This window comes from Coregonus clupeaformis, chromosome 31 (genome assembly GCF_020615455.1).
Source record: "Coregonus clupeaformis isolate EN_2021a chromosome 31, ASM2061545v1, whole genome shotgun sequence".
In the NCBI taxonomy this organism is placed as follows: domain Eukaryota; kingdom Metazoa; phylum Chordata; class Actinopteri; order Salmoniformes; family Salmonidae; genus Coregonus; species Coregonus clupeaformis.
The window spans coordinates 14,313,797-14,335,356 of NC_059222.1; the positions used below are offsets into that span (position 1 = coordinate 14,313,797).

Genomic DNA, 21,560 nt, shown 5'->3' on the forward strand with positions numbered 1-21,560 from the left:
AAGAGAGAAGACATAGTAATCTCTGAATATACAGTGGTGTTCTGAAACATTATAAGAACCCAATAGTCAACGATACGGGTTAACAACTGCTGCCCAAGAATGCCTGCAGTACTGTACACAGTAAAACCACTTAGCTAAAATGCATATTTACTTAAGGTATGCAGATATCAGGAGCTTTGATAGCTACGTCCCAAGCAGTTAATGAACATAGAATATGTAAAAAAATAAAAATAAAAAAAACATGCATCAAGACGACATGAAAGACAATATGATTCTTTGACCAAGGAGACAAGATACTTGAGACATCGGCTGTGTTTAGACAGGCAGCCCCATTCTGATATTTTTTTCCCACTAATTGTTCTTTTGACCAATCACATCAGATCTTTTCACATCAGATATTTTTCAGCACTGATCTGATTGGTCAAAAGACCAATTAGTGAGAAAAAAAAGATCAGAATTGGGTTGCCTGTGTAAATGCAGCCATTGAATAGTATCTTTACAACTGAGGAGCAGTCAATTGGAGCCTCTAGAGGAGACACAACAAGTACAGAGAAAAATGATGACTTTCCACCTCCCACTCAAGTAGTGTGTGTGTTTACCAAAGCTATAAATCTAGTGAAGTATGCATGAACATGAAGATATCAACACTATTAGTATCCTTTTTCACATTAATATTTTGTTTATTACATTTACATTTAAGTCATTTAGCAGACGCTCTTATCCAGAGCGACTTACAGTTAGTGAGTGCATTCATTATTTTTTAAATATATTTTTTTCATACTGGCCCCCCGTGGGAATCGAACCCACAACCCTGGCATTGCAAACGCCATGCTCTACCAACTGAGCTACATCCCTGCCGGCCATTCCCTCCCCTACCCTGGACGACGCTGGGCCAATTGTGCGCCGTCGCATGGGTCTCCCGGTCGCGGCCGGCTACGACAGAGCCTGGATTCGAACCAGGATCTCTAGTGGCACAGCTAGCACTGCGATGCAGTGCCTTAGACCACTGCGCCACTGCGTTTATAAGAATAATTAAGGAATTGCTGAATAAATTGATCATATAAGCAATGCATTCCTACATTAACTTTCATGTCAACTGAGTTCATTTTTATTGAACTAGGATAGTCCACTCCACTCGATAGTCCAACCATTTTCCACAGAGTCTCGGGATCATGACATCACGTGTTAGCCTAAATGTTGGATTCATCTAAACGTATTCACCCATCCTTACTCTCAAATAACCTCCCCATGATTTCAGTTAAGAAGCCATGCCTAGCATGTGTCCCAAATGAACCCCTATTCTCATTGTAGTGCACTGTTTTTGAACCCTATGGGCTCCAGTAGTGATACGAGCTGTTGCTCTGGTTCACACACTAGTACCAATAAACCAAGACTAACCACTCACACTAGCAGGCCCATAGGGCTCTGGTCAAAAGTAGTAAGTAAAGTAAAGTGCACCATATAGGGAATGGGGTGCCATTTGGGCCAGTGTTGCTGCTGAGGAGGGGAACAATCAGACAATGGATTGACCTGTATGTCCTTTCCATGAACAACACGTTACCCGGTGTTCTATTCTGTCAGAGAGCAGGAACAGATGAGAGTTTCCTTGCATGTGATTTTAGTCTGCAGAACAGAGCAACATACAACAGCTGCTGTATTGTCTGTCTGTAGGTTATGTTGTGATCTGTTCAGACTCAGAAGCTGTCTGTTCAGGGTTCCCAGTGCCTCTCGAAGTCCCAGTCCTAGTCCCAATCACAGCACGGGAGAATGGACACACACACAAACAAAAGTGCACACACACAGTCAGCTGAAACGACAGCGCACCCTGTCAAAACCACAAAGGGGTTGAGATACTGTATGTTGAGTCGAAAATACGTGTTGGCATCTCTTTCAAAAGATCTTTGGGACATTGGTCCTATTGAGACATGAAAACATTGGACCGACATCAACATCTCTAGTTTGGATGATCAAGGCTATAGACAGACAGTGGTCAGTATTCAATGAAAACTTTCAGGGAAGGGTTTTCCCATCAAAAATCTCTGATCAAACACATGCATTCTTTTTGACAGTAAATTTAATTAGAAACTGACAGTGCTTATTTTAACCTTCATAGGGCTTCTGCTTAGCTCTAAATATTATATGAAGGACTGCGTCCCAAATGGCACCCTATTCCCTAAAAAGTGCACTACTTTCAAATGGCACCCTATTCCCTAAAAAGTGCACAACTTTTGGTACCAAATGGCACCCTATTCCCTACATAGTGTACTACTTTTGATCAAAGACCTATGGTACAGTGTAAGTGAAGGCTACAGTTACAAGACATGTAAGATTATGCAATTCAGACACAACAATAAGTGCAGAACAGCTCTAGGTTCTGTCCCAAATGGAACCTTCTATTCCCTTTATAGTGCACACATTTTGACCATAGCCCTATGGGCCCTGGTCAAAAGTACTGCACTAAATAGGGAATAGGGTGCCATTTGGAACACTTCCCTTGTTGCTGCATAGCAGGGGTGCCACAGGGCCATTTATTGCCACTCATCCAGAACAGCTTAGCCAACTAACCATATCAGATGAATCAAAGGTATGTACACTGAACAAATATATAAGCGCAACATGTAGTGTTGGTCCCATGTTTCATGAGCTGAAATAAAATATCCCAGACATTTTCCAGACGCACAAAAAGCTAATTTCTCTCACATGTTTTGCACAAATTTGATTACATTCCTGTTAGTGAGCATTTCTTATTTGCCAAGATAATCCATCCACCTGACAGGTGTGGCATATCAAGAAGCTGATTAAACAGCTTGATCATTACACAGGTGCACCTTGTGCTGGGGACAATAAAAGGCCACTACAATGTGCAGTTTTGTCACACAACACAATGCCACAGATGTCTCAAGTTGTGAGGGAGCGTGCAATTGGCATGCTGACTGCAGGAATGTCCATCAGAGCTGTTGCCAGAGAATGTAATGTTCATTTCTCTACCATAAGCCGCCTCCAACGTCGTTTTAGAGAACTTGGCAGTACGTCCAACCAGCCTCACAACCACAGACCACGTGTATGGTGTCATGTGGGCGAGCAGTTTGCTGATGTCAACGTTGTGAACAGAGTGCCCCATGGTGGCGGTGGGGTTATGGTATGGGCAGGCATAAGCTACGGACAACGAACACAATTGCATTTTATCGATGGCAATTTGAATGCACAGAGATACCGTCACAAGATTCTTAGGCCCATTGTCGTGCCATTCATCCGCCGCCATCACCTCAAGTTTCTGCATGGTAATGCACGGCCCCATGTCTCAAGGATCTGTACACAATTCCTGGAAGCTGAAAATGTCCCAGTTCTTTCATGGCCTGCATACTCACCAGACATGTCACCCATTGAGCATGTTTGGGATGCTGTTCCAGTTCCAGCCAATATCCAGCAACTTCGCACAGCCATTGAAGACGAGTGGGACAACATTCCACAGGCCACAATCAACAGCCTGATCAACTCTATGCAAAGGAGAAGTGTCACACTGCATGAGGCAAATGGTGGTCACACCAGATACTGATTGGTTTACTGATCCACGCCCCAACTGTTTTTTATTTTTAAAGGTATCTGTGAACATTTGAACATCATGAAGAACGATCTGGCCTTAATGGCCATGTACTCTTATAATCTCCACCCAGCAAAGCCAGAAAAGGACTGGCAACCCTCCAGAGTCTGGTTCCTCTCTAGGTTTTTTCCTAGGTTCCTGCCTTTCTAGGGAGTTTCTCTTAGCCACCGTGCTTCTACATCTGCATTGCTTGCTGTTTGAGGTTTTAGGCTGGGTTTCTGTATAAGCACTTTGTGACATCTGCTTATGTAAAAAATGCTCTATAAATACATTTGATTTGATTTGACCAACATATGCATATCTGTATTCCCAGTCATGTGAATTCCATAGATTAGGGCCTAATGAATTTATTTCAATTCACTGATTTCCATATATGAACCGTAACTCAGTAAAATCTTTGAAATTGTTGCGTTTATATTTTTGTTCAGTATATTTACCTAGAGGGCTTCAATTCAGGAAGCAATGGAACTAGCCTACAGTACATGTCATGTACAGATAGAATGAGCAAAGATTTGAGAATGACCTAAATGTGAGCTTGATTGCCAGTGTGCACAGCCTATACACACACTGCATGGCATGGCTGGCACTGCCACCTAACCTAAGCCCTAGCTAGCTGCTTCTTCTGCATTAAACTCTAAACCTCCACACATTACCATGGAGACGGGACCTCCATTGTGGGGAAGTGGGGCTCAACTTGAGAGGTCCTCGCACCTCCACATGAGTTGCAGCTTTCTGCGTCCTAAATGGCACCTAAATGGCACCCTATGCCCTATACAGTTCATTGCTTTTAGTAGTGCAATACATAGGGAATAGGGTGCCATTTGGGAAGTAGGCTCTGTGTCCCGACAGACAGGGGAAAGTGAGGAGGTCATTCATTCCACTGAGGAGGATTGTTGAGAGCCACAAACCAGATCTCTGCCTTTCTGTAATTTAGGGATAGCTTATTATGGTAAAACCGATTTTAGAAAATAAACCAATATCTGCTGTGGCTTTATCTAAGCTTTTTAAATACCCTTTCACTTTAATCGGAATACATATACACGTTTCAGTTTGCAAACTAGATCAAGTTCTGTTATAGCAATGTAGGCCTACTATACAGGCTACTTTCCTACTGTCAAACTTTGCAAACTAGTTTAGTCAGCAATCTGAATGTTTTCACATTGCCACGCGCAACAATGTAATAACTTTAAAATCGTGAGTGGAGCTCATAAAATGTACCTAATATATAGGCTACTCCGAGATGGATACAAATTGTTCCATGCTTGACTGTACATCCTGATACTAGAAGCGGCATACGTCACTTTACCTCCGAACAGGTGAACCAACGATGACAGCGGACTCGCGGAAAGTTTCAGGTTTCTCTGAAAAACGATGTTGCGCCTGTCAAACCAACCAACTCTATTCAATGTAATTTGCATTCGCTAAAGTTTCATATTTTTTATGGTTGGATAATTCTCGTCAATGTCACGGGTGCTCTGGCAACGTGCAGCAGCTGGAAGCAACTACAACCAGCCGTTTGGGAGTGGTTGGTTTATCCGTAGCCTAAATGTCTGATTAACTCTTTCCTTTCTGGTTACAGTAGGAAGCCTATCTATTCGAACCAGCAGAATGAACCTGTTATGTGGTTGCCCCAACAACTCTCCGCTAACCCCGACACACATTCACTAAAGTAAAAATAATGACTTAAGAGGTAGAAAGAGGATACCACTTTTGGGAAATCTGACAGATACCTATAAATGTTCCAATCAAATTGCATAGGTCCATACGCACCTAACAGTGATTTGGTCCCGCATAACGTATTCCAGACAGTTGCACCAACCTGACCAGATAGAACACTAGAATCAGCTGGTCTGGACCCTACAGTTGCATTCTAGGGGCACCCCTTACCCCGTTGGACTGGCACACAAAATGGTGTGTGTGTATTCATATGTAGATGAGCTGGCATAGAATAATGAATTGAGCCTACTACAGCCAATATATGCTATGCTATGTTAGGAATCTTTCCATACATTAGCAGGGATTTTACCATCTCATGCATGTCTTATGGATACATTTTTTTATGGATAAACCAAGTTAACAGCACAACTTTCAACCGAACACACTGCATTCTGTTAACGACATTCTCACCATGTATCGTTAATGCAGATCACAAGGCTCTCTTACTGAAAACATATTTTCACTCATGTTTTTGGATCCCAGAAGGTAATACAGCATTTCTCTGAATGTGATAGTTTGTGATTCATTAGCTGAGTCCTGTAGACCACATGACCTTTTGGGAAATCTGACAGAAGTCATACACCTAGTTCTCATCTGTGACTGTGATTCATTGTGTGAGTCCCAATTTGCACCCTATTCCCCTATATAGGGCACTACTTTTGACCAGGGCCTCTGGTCAAAAGTAGTGTACTGTATAGGGAATGGGGTGCCATTTGGGATGTAAGCATTGAGTACAGTAATAATTCCTCTATGAATCATGGAACGAATCAGACCTCTCCTTTTCTTAAAATAAATACAACAGGGTTACTACAATGAAGGGTTCATGACTGGTGCAATAACAACTACCTCACACTCAACATCAACAAAACAAAATAACTGCTAATTGATTTCCGGAGGAAGGCAGACCCAGTGAGACACCTAGTCCTGGGTGGTGAAGAGAGAGTGGGGAGTTAAGTACCTGGGAACCATCATGGACAGCACACTCTCTTTTAATGCCAACACTAAGAACATCAATAAAAAATGCCAACAATGACTGTACCTCCATCGCAGACCGAGACAACCGAATGTTAACACCCGGATACTCTCCAACTACTACACCTGCCATATAGAGAGAGTGTGCCGACTTTCTGTCAGTGGCTAATAAGGGTATCCTCAGGCGGACTGTGAATCTAGGGTCCAAGCTCTGCGGGCTGCAGTACAGGGGGCTTCAGGACCTCTATGATAAACAGGCAAGGGACAAGGCCAAATGCATCATAGAGGACCCCACACACAATCTTGCCCAATGTTTAAGGGTCCCACTGTTCAGTAAGAATAGGAGCAAGGCAAGTTTCACTCCATCAGCCATCAGGCTGCTGAACAGTGGGACATAGGACAGATGCATGCCCAATAAACAGTCAGATAGTAGGCAGCAGTGACTTTGAATATGTGGAAATGTTTACTGACTTTCCAGTTTTCCATACTGCATGTACTACTGAACAAAAATCTAAACGCAAAATGTAAAGTGTTGGGCCCAACATTTTCCAGATGCACAAAAAGCTTATTTCTCTCAGATTTTGTGCACAAATTAGTTTATATTCCTGTTATTGAGCATTTCTCTTTTGCCAAGATAATCCATCCACCTGACAGGTGTAGCATATCAAGAATCTGATTAAACAGCATGATCGTTACACAGGTGCACCTTGTGCTGCGGACAATAAAAGGCTCAGACTCACACAACACAATGCCACAGATGTCTCAAGTTTTGAGGGATGCATGCTGACTGCAGGAATGTCCACCAGAGCTGTTGCCAGAGAATTGAATGTTCATTTCTCTACCACAAGCCACCTCCAACGTCGATTTACAGAAATTGGCAGTACGTCCAACCGGCCTCACAACCGCAAACCACATGTACGGCTTTGTATTGGCAAGCGGTTTTCTGTCAATGTTGTGAACAGAGTGCCCCGTGGTGGCGGTGAGATTATGATATGGGCAGGCATAAGCTACAGACAACGAACACAATTGCATTTTATCTATGGCAATTTGACTGCAGAGATAGTGACGAGATCCTGAGGCCCATTGTCGTGCCATTCATCCGACTCCATCATCTCATGTTTTAGCATGATAATCAACAGCCGGATCAACTCTATGCGAAGGAGATGTGTTGCGCTGCATGAGGCAAATGGTGGACACACCAGATACTGACTGGTTTTCTGATTCTACCATTACTTTACAGTGCCCTCTGGTTTCAGAAGTTAGTAATAACAACAGTTATTTCCATTGAAGTGCAAATCACATACTTTACAAATAGCCATATATTAATCAATATAAAGTCAAATAAAATACTTGCTTATTATGAATGTATGTAGGATGTTACGCATGTCTACAGTGATCAATCAATCAATAAATCAATCACTGACTCTCAATCTTACCTGATCCGAAGGGGCTGTAACATCAATCGGACCACACGTTTGATCCAGGCTCTGCTGTTGTTCTGCTGGTGTTTTCATTGCAACCAGAGATCCAGCCAGTTCTGTTCCCACTATGTCTGTCAACTCTGAGCGTGGTATATCTGATATAGTCTCATAGATATTGGAGTCCTGATATAAATGAGATTGCCCACTAGGATCCCCTGCTAGTGTTTTCATCATCCGGCCGTCTGAGTTCTGCTGTTCAACTGGATCCTTGATAAGCAGAAGAGGGCTTGACTGCAACTGGGGAAGTCCACTTGTGGGCTCGGGTGGGACAAGGAGCTTTAGGGAAGGGTGCTGCAGCAAATCACCAAGGCCTGGAGCGTCTGAGGCTGAGGTGAATGAGACACCTGGAGCTAAACTATGCCTCTTCAGATCACATGGCGGGATATCTCTAGTCTCGTTGTTTGAGGTCTGCAGTCCCACCATTGTCTTCACGTGCTCATACTGCTTGATATCATCGATGTCTTGTGAGACCCCAAACGCGGACTTCCTGTGAGTGGAAAGTGATCTCGCAGAGTGATCCGTGGACACGTAGACCCTCATCACAGCGCTTGGCCTTTGACCTTTGTTAGACATCTTCAGTGGCTCACAGTCAGTTGTTGCCTGCGGGGATGTGTGACTCTGAGACCCAGGATCGGTGAGGTCCAGTGGGCCCTGGGTCTCCAGAGAGAGCTCCCTCACATACTTTGCAGGGATGTAGAAGGGCTTGGTGCCCTGGTCCTTCCGGACGTGCCACCAGTGGTCGTTGGTCCTGGAGACCAGTATGTACCTGTGAACATTACAGGCCCAAAGAGGCAATGTAAACAATGTGTTTGGGCTGTGCAAAACAGTGTGTACTGTGTATGTATTGCTAAGTTGTATCATCTATATCATGTTGTCTGATCTGTTTGTTTGTAATTGTACTAATTTAACCACAAGCTGAAGACACATTTTCATTTTGTGAAATATTTTATGGACAATAAATATTTTCAATTCAATTACCTGTCGTTGGGCTTGATGGAGACCAGAGCCCCGTCCCTGCCTGTGTACTCATACTCAAACTCCACCTGCACCATCTCCATGTTACTGTAGGTAGGCCTATACAGTCAGCTGCTCCGCTAGCTGGGGCCTCTGTGTTGAGATGCAGACAGTCACATTTCAGAAGAGGTCATCTTGGAGCTGGAAACAGTCGATAGGGTACATTTTAAAATGTAGTGCATCTCAAATGGCACCCTATTCCCTTTATAGTGCACTACTTTTTACCAGGGCCCATAGGTAATAGGGTGGCATTTGGGACATACACTTTATTTGCATTAGAAACATGATGAAAACAAATTCCGATCAAGTAAACTGAGACAGGACTCTGCTACAATGGTAGTAGGCGTTGGGGAACCTCAACATTGTGGGATTCACAGAATTACATATTATAACTAATTTAATAGGATCTCTGTGGTGGGAGTACTCAGTTACTAACATCCATCTTTGTCCTCTAGCAACATGATACACTTCTGCCTGACAGATTATTATTATGTAGACTGACCAGTATAGCTGTTTTTGTTCCATGATTTTAACTTGAAAAATGGGCAGGCAGACACAATTAAAGGTTGGTTCCCATCGCTGTGCATGAAAATACTGCTACAGGAAGTTGCTGACAGCAGTCACTGCATTGCAGAACGCCCTAACCCCAAATTTAGAGCACTATAGACTCACAACACAGGCACACACACACACGCAAACAGAGCACACAGAACAGGAAGCCTGTAGCCCTGCACCACCCTGGGGTGACGATTCTCAGCTCACCCCACAGTCAAGCTGCAATCTCAGTTTCCCATATAAGGCCTCCAAAGACCCATGGAGAACTGCAGAAAACACAGAAGTCAGTTCCTCCCTCTAATTTAAGTATTATGAAAGCATTGACAACCAGGACCAATTACTGGTCAGAAGTCAAATTGGTCAAGTCAATTCCCTCTCCATTCTTACCCATTCAGAGTGGACCATCTGATCTGTCATCATAACACTTGTCTTTTGTTGACAATGGATATTGTACTTGGATCTAATGTCCTAGTGAGAACGCATTTAAAACATCTTCTTTGAGTTAGAGTAACTTGCTTGATATGGTGTTGAAATAAAGTTTTGATCTTGCTAAAGCCTACAGTAAAAATCCAACCCTACATTATAACGAATCAAATAGAGATGTAATGCAGAACAAGTTACACACATTATCATTTAATCCCCACTAACAAGGGAATAGCCTAAGTGTTGTTCAAAGGGAATCCCATGTCACAATAATGCACACTAACATCACAGCAAACTTTTACAATAAAACCAATGTAATTCAAGGCTTGACGATACAATAAATATGCCTACCTGGAAGTGCAAGAAGGCTTGTACCAACTTTGTCCTCTTCTCTCTGAATGTTCAGTGGCTCCCAGATGTCAGAGTGTGTTTAATAACACCTGCCATTTGCATAAAATTCCATCATATTAAACCTGGTAAATCTCTTTCAGCATATCGTTTCCATGACATTAGTTCACTTGTCCAAGAGTCCTGTGTGTTTAGAGGTCCTGTTGTGTCAGTTATAAATCCTAGTAGTCTACCACTTCCCTGTGTGTGTGCACACAGGTTTCAACTTGCCTGACTGCCTCTGTATCATTTCCTGTTCTACCGACTGTGTATAGGAACAACATTGAGAGAATGGCGAGACAGGAACGAACACACACACACTCACAGAGAGAGCTACAGTATGCCAAATGGTAATGACTCATTATAGTTCTATTTTCTCATAAAAAAATAAAAAAATGTTTCCATTGACCATTACATTCTCTGGTTATAGGCGAACATCCCAGAGAAATTGATAAATTATCAAAAAAATTTGCATCAACTATGGGCCCTGGTCAAAAGTAGTGCACTATATAGGGAACAGGGTGACATTCGGGACACAAACATTGTCTATTAGTGTTAAATACCATCTAGCCTGCATTTAAAAACAAACATTATTAGTCATTTAGCAGACGCTCTTATCCAGAGCGACTTACAGGAGCAATTAGGGTTAAGTGCCTTGCTTAAGGGCACATCGACAGATTTTTCACCTAGTCGGCTCGGGGATTAGAACCAGCAACTTTTCGGTTACTGGCGCAACGCTCTTACCCACTAAGCTACCTGCCGCCGGTGTGTATCTGATGGTTTGGTATAATAACATGGCAGTTGGCCAAAAAGGGGACGCAAACAGACTGGTAACAAGATTATTTCTGATCTGAGTTTTGTTAGGAATTACACCCCTTTGTTTGATTCACATCCCTTTAGCCTCATATTATTTTCCTCTGCTCTGTAAAGTAAAGCAAGTAAGTCAAGTCTACAGTAAACTCATGTCTCTCCCATTCCCTAGACTCCTAGAGGATGTTACAGATGTTTGATCCCTGAGCTATGAATTTCCCTTTGTGGGGAATGTAGGACAAAAAAAACAAAAATTGAACAAGACCAATGTATGGTTTATTACAGAAACTTTATTCCCACATATGCAGCATCAGGAACAACTGCTCTAAACGATGGGCATTGTGTGTGTGTTTGGTCCCACAGCTGGCAGAACATTCCCTCTAAACGTAATGGATAATAACGGAGGTTGTCAACTGCCACTTCGGCCTGCCCGATAGGGCTCTGTTCAAAAGTAGTGCTGTTTTTGGTGCTTGCGTCTACAGCTCCATCAGGGCTCGGATTTCATCAACACGCGACGTCTTCCTCTCACTGGGGTTCTTGGTGCCAAAAGCCTTCTCCACCAGATCCTGCTTCTGCCTCTGAATCTTCACCATGTTCTCCTCCACGGAGCCCTTCACTATGAACTACACACACACAATAAATATTTGCATGTACACACACTGCTTCTGCCTCTGTGTCCATTATAAAACTACACACCAAAACTATATACCGTAGTGACTACATTACCCACAACCCGCAGCCCTGTAACCTCTGACCTTAGTGATGACAACGTCTCTCTTCTGGCCGAGGCGGTGACACCGATCCACACACTGGTCCTCTGCTGCTGGGTTCCATGCCTGTAGACGCACATACAAATGTCAGAGTGTGTAGGTGTATGTCTGTGTGTGAGGAAAGTGTAGATTGCTAAACAGTTGACACACTCACTGGGTCCATGAGGAAGACACGGGAGGCAGCGCTGAGGTTTATCCCCACCCCTCCAGATTTGAGTGACAGCAGCATGATCAATGGGCTGCCAGGGGCGTCACTCTGGAACTCCTGGATGACCTGAGCCCGCCTCTTCTGGCTCATAGTGCCGTCCAGACGCACAAACTTGAAACCTTCCTCCCTAGAGGCAGAGAGAGAGAGACAGAGAGCGTGAGTGATCCGGATTAAAATATAAAAAATGTGTTCTGTGTGTGTGTGTGTGTGTGTTACCTGAGTGGGATCTCCAGTAGAGTGAGGAAGCGTGTGAACTGAGAGACAACCAGACTCCTGATGCTGTCGTCCTCACTGCGCAGTCTGAGCAGACTAGACATTAGAGCATCCACCTACACACACCGTTTGTTGATCAGGCTGTGCATTACAGTAGCTAGAAGCCATCAAATCTTATATCACATGAAACCATTCGCCAGGAGTACGGATTCTATGAACATACAGTAATATACACTACCGTTCACAAGTTTGGGGTCACTTAGAAATGTCCTTGTTTTCGAAAGAAAAGCAATTATTTTGTCCATTAAAATAACATCAAATTGATCAGAAATACAGTGTAGACATTGTTAATGTTGTAAATGGCTATTGTAGCTGGAAACGGCAGATTTTTTATGGAATATCTACATAGGCGTACAGAGGCCCATTATCAGCAACCATCAGTCCTGTGTTCCAATGGCACGTTGTGTTTGCTAATCCAAGTTTATCATTTTAAAAGGCTAATTGATCATTAGTTAGCACAGCTAAAAGCTGTTGTGCTGATTAAAGAAGCTATAAAACTGGCAGTTTTCAGCTGTGCTAACAATTGCAAAAGGGTTTTCTAATGATCAATTAGCCTTTTAAAATGATAAACTTGGATTAGCAAACACAACGTGCCATTGGAACACAGGACTGATGGTTGCTGATAATGGGCCTCTGTACGCCTATGTACAGTGGGGAGAACAAGTATTTGATACACTGCCGATTTTGCAGGTTTTCCTACTTACAAAGCATGTAGAGGTCTGTAATTTTTATCATAGGTACACTTCAACTGTGAGAGACAGAATGTAAAACAAAAATCCAGAAAATCACATTGTATGATTTTTAAGTAATTAATTTGCGTTTTATTGCATGACATAAGTATTTGATCACCTACCAACCAGTAAGAATTCCGGCTCTCACAGACCTGTTAGTTTTTCTTTAAGAAGCCCTCCTGTTCTCCACTCATTACCTGTATTAACTGCACCTGTTTGAACTCGTTACCTGTATAAAAACACCTGTCCACACACTCAATCAAACAGACTCCAACCTCTCCACAATGGCCAAGACCAGAGAGCTGTGTAAGGACATCAGGGATAAAATTGTAGACCTGCACAAGGCTGGGATGGGCTACAGGACAATAGGCAAGCAGCTTGGTGAGAAGGCAACAACTGTTGGCGCAATTATTAGAAAATGGAAGAAGTTCAAGATGACGGTCAATCACCCCCGGTCTGGCGTTCCATGCAAGATCTCACCTCGTGGGGCATCAATGATCATGAGGAAGGTGAGGGATCAGCCCAGAACCACACGGCAGGACCTGGTCAATGACCTGAAGAGAGCTGGGACCACAGTCTCAAAGAAAACCATTAGTAACACACTACGCCGTCATGGATTAAAATCCTGCAGCATACGCAAGGGGGACAAGACCACACTGCTCAAGCCAGCGCATGTCCAGGCCCGTCTGAAGTTTGCCAATTTTGCATTTTATTGCATGACATAAGTATTTGATACATCAGAAAAGCAGAACTTAATATTTGGTACAGAAACCTTTGTTTGCAATTACAGAGATCATACGTTTCCTGTAGGTCTTGACCAGGTTTGCACACACTGCAGCAGGGATTTTGGCCCACTCCTCCATACAGACCTTCTCCAGATCCATCAGGTTTCGGGGCTGTCGCTGGGCAATACGGACTTTCAGCTCCCTCCAAAGATTTTCTATTGGGTTCAGGTCTGGAGACTGGCTAGGCCACTCCAGGACCTTGAGATGCTTCTTACGGAGCCACTCCTTAGTTGCCCTGGCTGTCTGTTTCTGGTTGTTGTCATGCTGGATGACCCAGCCACGACACATCTTCAATGCTCTTACTGAGGGAAGGAGGTTGTTGGCCAAGATCTCGCGATACATGGCCCCATCCATCCTCCCATCAATACGGTGCAGTCGTCCTGTCCCCTTTGCAGAAAAGCATCCCCAAAGAATGATGTTTCCACCTCCATGCTTCATGGTTGGGATGGTGTTCTTGGGGTTGTACTCATCCTTCTTCCTCCAAACACAACGAGTGGAGTTTAGACCAAAAAGCTCTATTTTTGTCTCATCAGACCACATGACCTTCTCCCATTCCTCCTCTGGATCATCCAGATGGTCATTGGCAAACTTCAGACGGGCCTGGACATGCGCTGGCTTGAGCAGTGTGGTCTTGTCCCCCTTGCATATGCTGCAGGATTTTAATCCATGACGGCGTAGTGTGTTACTAATGGTTTTCTTTGAGACTGTGGTCCCAGCTCTCTTCAGGTCATTGACCAGGTCCTGCCGTGTGGTTCTGGGCTGATCCCTCACCTTCCTCATGATCATTGATGCCCCACGAGGTGAGATCTTGCATGGAACGCCAGACCGGGGGTGATTGACCGTCATCTTGAACTTCTTCCATTTTCTAATAATTGCGCCAACAGTTGTTGCCTTCTCACCAAGCTGCTTGCCTATTGTCCTGTAGCCCATCCCAGCCTTGTGCAGGTCTACAATTTTATCCCTGATGTCCTTACACAGCTCTCTGGTCTTGGCCATTGTGGAGAGGTTGGAGTCTGTTTGATTGAGTGTGTGGACAGGTGTTTTTATACAGGTAACGAGTTCAAACAGGTGCAGTTAATACAGGTAATGAGTGGAGAACAGGAGGGCTTCTTAAAGAAAAACTAACAGGTCTGTGAGAGCCGGAATTCTTACTGGTTGGTAGGTGATCAAATACTTATGTCATGCAATAAAACGCAAATTAATTACTTAAAAATCATACAATGTGATTTTCTGGATTTTTGTTTTACATTCTGTCTCTCACAGTTGAAGTGTACCTATGATAAAAATTACAGACCTCTACATGCTTTGTAAGTAGGAAAACCTGCAAAATCGTCAGTGTATCAAATACTTGTTCTCCCCACTGTAGATACTCCATTAAAAATCTGTCATTTCCAGCTACAATAGCCATTTACAACATTAACAATGTCTACACTTTATTTCTGATCAATTTGATGTTATTTTAATGGACAAAAAAAATTGCTTTTCTTTCAAAAACAAGGACATTTCTAAGTGACCCCAAACTTTTGAACGGTAGTGTATATAACATACAGCAATATACACACACACATAACAAAAATTATAGGCACGACAACTTTCTACAGGGTGGTATTCAGTAGGAATCAAACAGACCCAAACAGGGAGGGACTACCTGAACGTTTCCAATAAACATTTTGCTACAGTTTGCACAAATGAATATACCCCAGATGTCCAAATGTGTGTGTAACCTTAAAAGTGGTTCTCCAGGTGTGTGTATGTGTGTGTGTGTTACCTTGGAGCTGCTCCTCCAGTTCTCCAAGAGGTTGCTCTCCTCCTCCTCTTCCTCCTGAGGAAACTCCACCAGCTCACTGGCCTTGATCTGGCTTCTGCACAGGGGGCACCGCGCCTGCTCCTACACACACACAGACAATAAGTGCCCCTGGGCAATGCCTGCATCAATGGAAAGAGAGAGAGAGACATGGCGTGTGTGTAGTTAGCTACCTGCTCGCTGCGTATGACTTCTGCGATGCAGGGTCTGCAGTAGACGTGTGCACAGTGTGTGATGACGGGCAGACGGACAGAGTCCAGACACACAGCACACTCCTCATCAGAGCCAGTGCCCAGCACCAGCCTCAGCTTCACTATCAGACGCTCTCTCAACTCTGCAGGAGTCACAGCTACCACACCTGGAGAGGGGGGGAGAGAAAGAGGGGTGTCAGGGACGGGGTTCATTAGAAATGTATGCATGTGGGTTATTCAAAATACCAGCAAAACAATCAGTTATAAAAGTTACAATAGCTTTCCCCATATATGCGTGTTACCTGTGTATGTAGTTGTCTTGCCCAGTAGGTCAGGATGGCAGCAGAACTGTCTCAGCCTGACCAGGATAGCCAGAACATCTGCATAGTTCCTGAGGACGGTCCCCTCTGCAACGTACCTATACACACACACACACAGGTAAAACACACACGGCCACACACAGGTAAAACACACACGGCCACAATCACACACCTGCTAATGGTGGTGCGTCCCTCTGTGCGTGCCAGCTCGTATTCCTCCCTCTCCTTCTGTGTCAGCTCCACTTCCTCTATTCTGACGCTCCTCTCTGGCAGAGAGACCAGAGGCCGACCACACACACGGCTGGTCTTCGTACGACGCAGCGTGATACATTTCACTAGCGCCTGCAGGTTCCTACACACACACGGCGGGTCAAACACACACATTTGAGTTGTGTCAGCCATTGTTACAAATGTGAGATGCTGAAGTCAAGATCAGTTGTTGCCACTTTAGCAGGAGGGCTCTAAAAACCACGAGCCAGCCAGTCAGTCAAGCTAGCATGACTCTGTGAACGACTCTCTCGCTGTTATTGACAATATGTGTGTGTACTGACTGCAGGCCGGTCTTGTCCCCCTGTGTGACAGGTCTCTGTATGACTCTGTTCCACCACTCTCTGACGTCAAACGGCTTCAGACGCAGAAACGCCACCAGCATCCACAGATCCCTCAGGTTGTTTTGGATGGGAGTGCCTGGACACAAACGACACTGTGGGCTTATCACATGTTCTACGTCAGCACTTGACATTATCCACTAGCAGTGTGTGTGTGGGGCTAGTACCTGAGAGTATCCAGCGTCTCTGTGTGTTTAGGTTGAGTACGGCCTTGCTCTGCTGGGCATTTGGGTTTCTGATAACATGGCCCTCGTCCAAGACCACTCTCAGCCAGCTCACTGCATGGAGGGGACTAGCACTGCCCTGAGACAGAGAGAGAGACAGAGAGAGAGAGCGTTGCAGTTTACCAGTCCCAAATCCAGAGCTATAATACACACACCCCCTCCACCCACCGAGTGGTCAGCAGCAAGCACGTTGTAGGTGGTGAGGACCACGTGCTGTGAGGACAGGAAGTGTGTGTCCCTGTTGCGTTCCGAGCCGTAGTACAGATACACATTCAGCTTGACGTCCGCTCGCACATGCTGCTCCAACTGGTCCTACAACACAAGTTAACATGTTAGTGTGTGTGTGTGAGAGTGACTGACTATGTGTGTGTGCATGCGTTAAAGTGACCGTGTGTGTGTGTGCGTGTTCTCACCAGCCAGTTGCTGAGTACTGATACGGGGCAGATGATGAGAGTGGCTCTGGCTGCTGGGTCGTCTGTGCTTTGGGAGGAGGAAGCTTCTACCGGCGCAACTACACTTTTACCTTTCCCTACACACACACACACACAGCAAAGAATGCAGTCATCAAATGGGTGTGGTTGTGTGTAGCTATGTTATCACAGACCATCAGTATATCAATGCTGCATGGCAGAGCAATATAATAAATCCACCATATATTCACCACTGAACTCACCGACACGCTTCTTCTGAGGAGCTCCCTGTGTTAACCCACTCAGAGCTGCTGCAAAGTCCAGGTCCTCCAACACAGCACCCCCTACACACAAACACACACGTGACACCCAGCTTTGCATGCAAAGCCTAAGGCGACATTTTACAAACTCTTTTTCAAATCCTAAATGCCAGTACTTGTAAAGACGTCTGTCTTACCTTTCTTTGAGGTGCTGACTGCTTTCCCTTTGGTCTTAGCAGCTGAAAGGACAGATGGGATTTTATTGCAGCACAGACCACCACATATACATGGCATTAGCAGGGACAAAAATCACACGCACAGCTGATTTACCTTTCTTTGTTGGGGTGGCCTTGGATTTGCCTCCCTGTGGCCTTCCCTTTGCTGTGTGGTGAAGGACAGAGATATTAGTTCAGCTGAGTCTGCATGTGCTCACACAAACAGTAGTAGTGTGTGTATTAGGGACTTCTACCTTTCTGTTCAGGCACCCAGTCCTCGTCCCCATCCTCCACTACCACTACATCCTCCTCCACCATGTCCACACACAACACCTGGGGTACAGCCTGACTGGCTCTGAAACACACACAATTTGTCCTGACAGAAACCAGAGGTGATAACATACGCAAGCAGAGAGCTATATGCTAAGGCTCTAACCTACCTCTTACAAGGGGAGTGGCCAGCGGGAGCCCCGGACGCTTCTGCCTGATCCCCATCTCCACTCTTCCCTGAGCAAGAGACACAGACAAGAGACAAGAGACAGACAGACAAGAGACAGAGAGAATCAACATCAGTGAGAGAGAGCGAGAGCAGGCACCTGAAATGTCTGAGCACACACACTTACCTTCAGGGGTTTTCCTTGCGGTGGTATAGGCCTTTGGCTCAGGGGAAGACTTCTCCTAGAGACATATAGAGACACAGGTCACTGACAGGACATTCAGAGATGCATGCACAGAGGCTGTTGTCTTCACTTCATGACAGCTGACCTGAACTAGTGTTGGGGTCAATTCCATTTCAATTCAAGAAGGAAAACTTGGAATTGGGTTTACTTTCTGAATTGACTGGAGAAATTAAAATGGAATTGACCCAGTCACCCCAACCCTGATCTGAACAGATGTGAGAAATCTATCACCTAATCCTTTCACCAATCAGTGGCCATGAAGGAAACCCACTTCAGATCAGAACACTTACCGGTTCACACAGAGGCTTCCCGTGGTGGAAGTTGGAGAGGATCAGAGCGATGGTGGTCAACGTTTTCCCCTGAAAACACAAACCACAGTGGTGATGGGGAAGGGTGTGTGTGTTTGTGTACTGTACATTGTCAGTAATCAGTGTGTGTGTTCGTCTCACCAGTCCCATGTCGTCAGCCAGTATGCCCCCCCGGACCCTCAGTGGTCTCTCTCTAACAGAGGAGTGTGTGAGTGTGTTATAGAACAGCCCCCCCTTATCCTCCCAGAAGGGGGGTAGCGCCGTGTTGTTCTCACACACACACATCCAGCTCAGAGCCTGCTTCTGGTGGGGCAGCAGCGGAGTACACACCGCCTGTAGATGGACACACACACACACACACACACACACACAAATAGCCATGAGTCTATTCTGATTTCTACCTCCTCCTTTCCTGTCTTATCCACACTCTCCTCCGCTCCTCTCTTTCTCAAACACACACACGTACAAGTACACATGCACTCACCTCCGCTGCCTCCCTCTCTCCATTCTTATCCTCCATTAGGTTTTCAAATAAATTGTCAAATGCATTCTTCAACTGCAGGAGAGGGGAGGAAAGGAAACGGCGTGATACGACAACCCAGATGTGGGTAATCATCATTTTAAATATCTCAGTGTTCATCTTTATACTGTATGTAGCCTACGTTTATTTGTTTTAGTGTATAGGGTCTGTGACCAAAATGGCACCTTATTCCCTACATCCCCCAGTCAAAAGTAGTGCACTAAATAGGGAATAGGATGCCATTTGGGAAGCAAATGGTTGGAAGTATAATACCTCTTCTGCAGTCAGTAGGACAGTCTTCCTGGGCGGATCTCTGGAACCGTCTACACGCATGATACTTTTCCCAACTGAGACACACACACACACACACAGTGAGACAAGAGATTGCCCAGGAGGAGGATATGAGTGTACCTGTGTCAGCATGTGTGTGTGTACCTGTAGGCCCAGTCTGCAGTTTGAATCCGCGTGAAGTTAGCTGCCTCACCACTGCATCTCTGTTCTCCTCTCTCCCCCAGAAGGATAGAACTACAGGCATGGTGAACTGGTTGTTCACTCTGAACGGCACCACCCTAAACACACACACAAAACAGCTCATCACCTTGGCTTGTACACACACACGGCTGCTAATCAGTTAGAAACACTGATCCATGGACCTCTACATGAACTTTGACAGGACCCATGGGCACGGTCATCCCTGCTCTCACTCACCCTTCCACCCTGGCGAAGTTGTTGTCCATGATGTTAGCCAACGATGCAGCTAGCTCTCGTTTGATGTGCCCCACCTGACTGCCATAGACGTTTGCCACCATCACCGCGTTACGGTCGAACGGGTTCTGAGGCTGACGCACCAGAGACACCATCTCCCCTTTGTTCACCTACCCACACATAATAGGGTCATTAATTCTAAAGGCCTATTTGTGACACATAAGTGAAAGTAGCAAGATGTTAGTCAGCCTAAGATGTTAGTCAGCCTAAAGCCAAGAGTGTTCAGGACAAACTCCTGGAACAATTGAAGATTAACGGATTTAGCAAGGAGTTTTTCTTGACCTTTTGGTAGATAGATAGCTACTTACCACGCCGGTATAATACCGGAGGCCTACCACGCTCCCATGTAGGCTGCCAAACAGCACCCCGGCGTCTGGCTCTCGGTCCAGCTCTTCTCCTGTGCCTCGGATGGCCTGGGACAACGTCTCCGTGACTGGGTCATCTGCAAAGCTAAACCCAGCCCCACCAAACCACCGCCTGGACTGCATGGTGCCTGAAATACACACACACAGTTGACAAGTAGCTCAGTGTTTCCCCATGGACCCACCCCAGGGTGTGCACAAATTTTTTGTTATATCCCAGCACTAAGACACCTGATTAAACTAGCTAACTAGTTGAATATAGTTGAATCCAGTGTTTGACTAGCAAGTGCTGGGCTAGAAGACAAATCTGCGGTAATGTACTGTGGGGACAGTGAAGTGTAGCATTCACGTTACAATTCTGTATCTACTGTACTTGCAACTGGCATATGCAAAATGAACTCATAACTAGCTGACATTGGAGCTAGCTAGCTGGCTACAGTACTGGATTATTGATTGATTGATTGGATCTACTGTATCTGCAACTGGCATATTCAAAATTAACTCCTAACATAACTAGCTGACATTCGAGCTAGCTAGCTAGCTACTGTACTGGATGCTTGATTGATTGGATGAATCAATCAAATGTATTTATACAGCCCTTTTTACATCAGCAGATGTCACCAAGTGCTTATATAGAAACGAGCTGAAAACCCCAAACAGGAAGCAATGCAGATGTTGAATCACGGTGGCTAGGAAAAACTGCCTAGAAAGTCAGGAACCTAGAGAAGAATCAGGCTCTGAGGGGTGGTCTCTAGTAAGAAGATGATTTCCTTAAGTTCAAGTAGCTCCAACAACCATTTGACTAGTAGTGGGCACTAGGACGTGCATGGCGTTTTGGGGCTAAAGTTAAAAATCGAAAACTAGCAAGCATCGGCTGAGCTTGTTCTAAGCTAACGCTGGTCAACTAACATTAATTACTTAGCTAGCTAAATAGATTTCTAGCAGCAGGCTGACTCGCTGTCTGAATAGCTACTACATGTATTTCACAATAAATAAGAATGCTAACAAATAATTCAAATATATCGAATTATGGATTCACCTTGAAGATAAACAACTTCTTTGCAAAATGTTCGTTTCAACGCAGGTTATCTATCTACGCGCCTTCGTCTCTCTCCTGAATAGCCAATGAGTGCTGACTATCAGTTTAGTCTCGCGTCACAAGTAAGG

The 21,560-nt window shown here is 44.8% G+C and overlaps 2 protein-coding genes across 4 annotated transcripts in view; both read right to left on the reverse strand.

The window, feature by feature from the left end:
• Positions 1-10,350, reverse strand: part of LOC121547595 (rho GTPase-activating protein 12) — a 34,197-nt gene extending 23,847 nt beyond the window's left edge. For 2 of the 3 annotated variants that reach the window (XM_041858943.2, XM_041858942.2), the window contains exons 1-3: positions 10,114-10,350; positions 8,749-8,925; positions 7,726-8,536 (exon numbers count right to left, since the gene is read on the reverse strand). In XM_041858943.2, the coding sequence (XP_041714877.1) occupies positions 7,726-8,536; positions 8,749-8,828 (891 nt within the window). In that variant the 5' untranslated portion in view covers positions 8,829-8,925; positions 10,114-10,350. The remainder of the gene's footprint in view (positions 1-7,725; positions 8,537-8,748; positions 8,926-10,113) is intronic. The other variant, XM_041858944.2, reaches the window with a different exon arrangement.
• An 879-nt stretch (positions 10,351-11,229) lies between these two features.
• Positions 11,230-21,520, reverse strand: hltf (helicase-like transcription factor). The gene is made up of 26 exons (XM_041858945.2): positions 21,433-21,520; positions 20,340-20,524; positions 19,975-20,141; positions 19,702-19,835; positions 19,540-19,613; positions 19,231-19,302; positions 18,888-19,079; positions 18,729-18,797; positions 18,382-18,436; positions 18,199-18,265; positions 18,013-18,113; positions 17,874-17,924; positions 17,741-17,782; positions 17,547-17,627; positions 17,287-17,402; positions 17,042-17,185; positions 16,817-16,952; positions 16,593-16,728; positions 16,214-16,393; positions 16,024-16,139; positions 15,704-15,888; positions 15,495-15,614; positions 12,154-12,266; positions 11,884-12,064; positions 11,715-11,795; positions 11,230-11,582 (listed from the first exon to the last, which is right to left on the reverse strand). Exons 2-26 carry the CDS (start codon positions 20,517-20,519, stop codon positions 11,436-11,438), a joined length of 2,940 nt encoding a protein of 979 aa, XP_041714879.1. The 5' UTR covers positions 20,520-20,524; positions 21,433-21,520; the 3' UTR covers positions 11,230-11,435.
• Between the last annotated feature and the right edge of the window lie 40 nt (positions 21,521-21,560).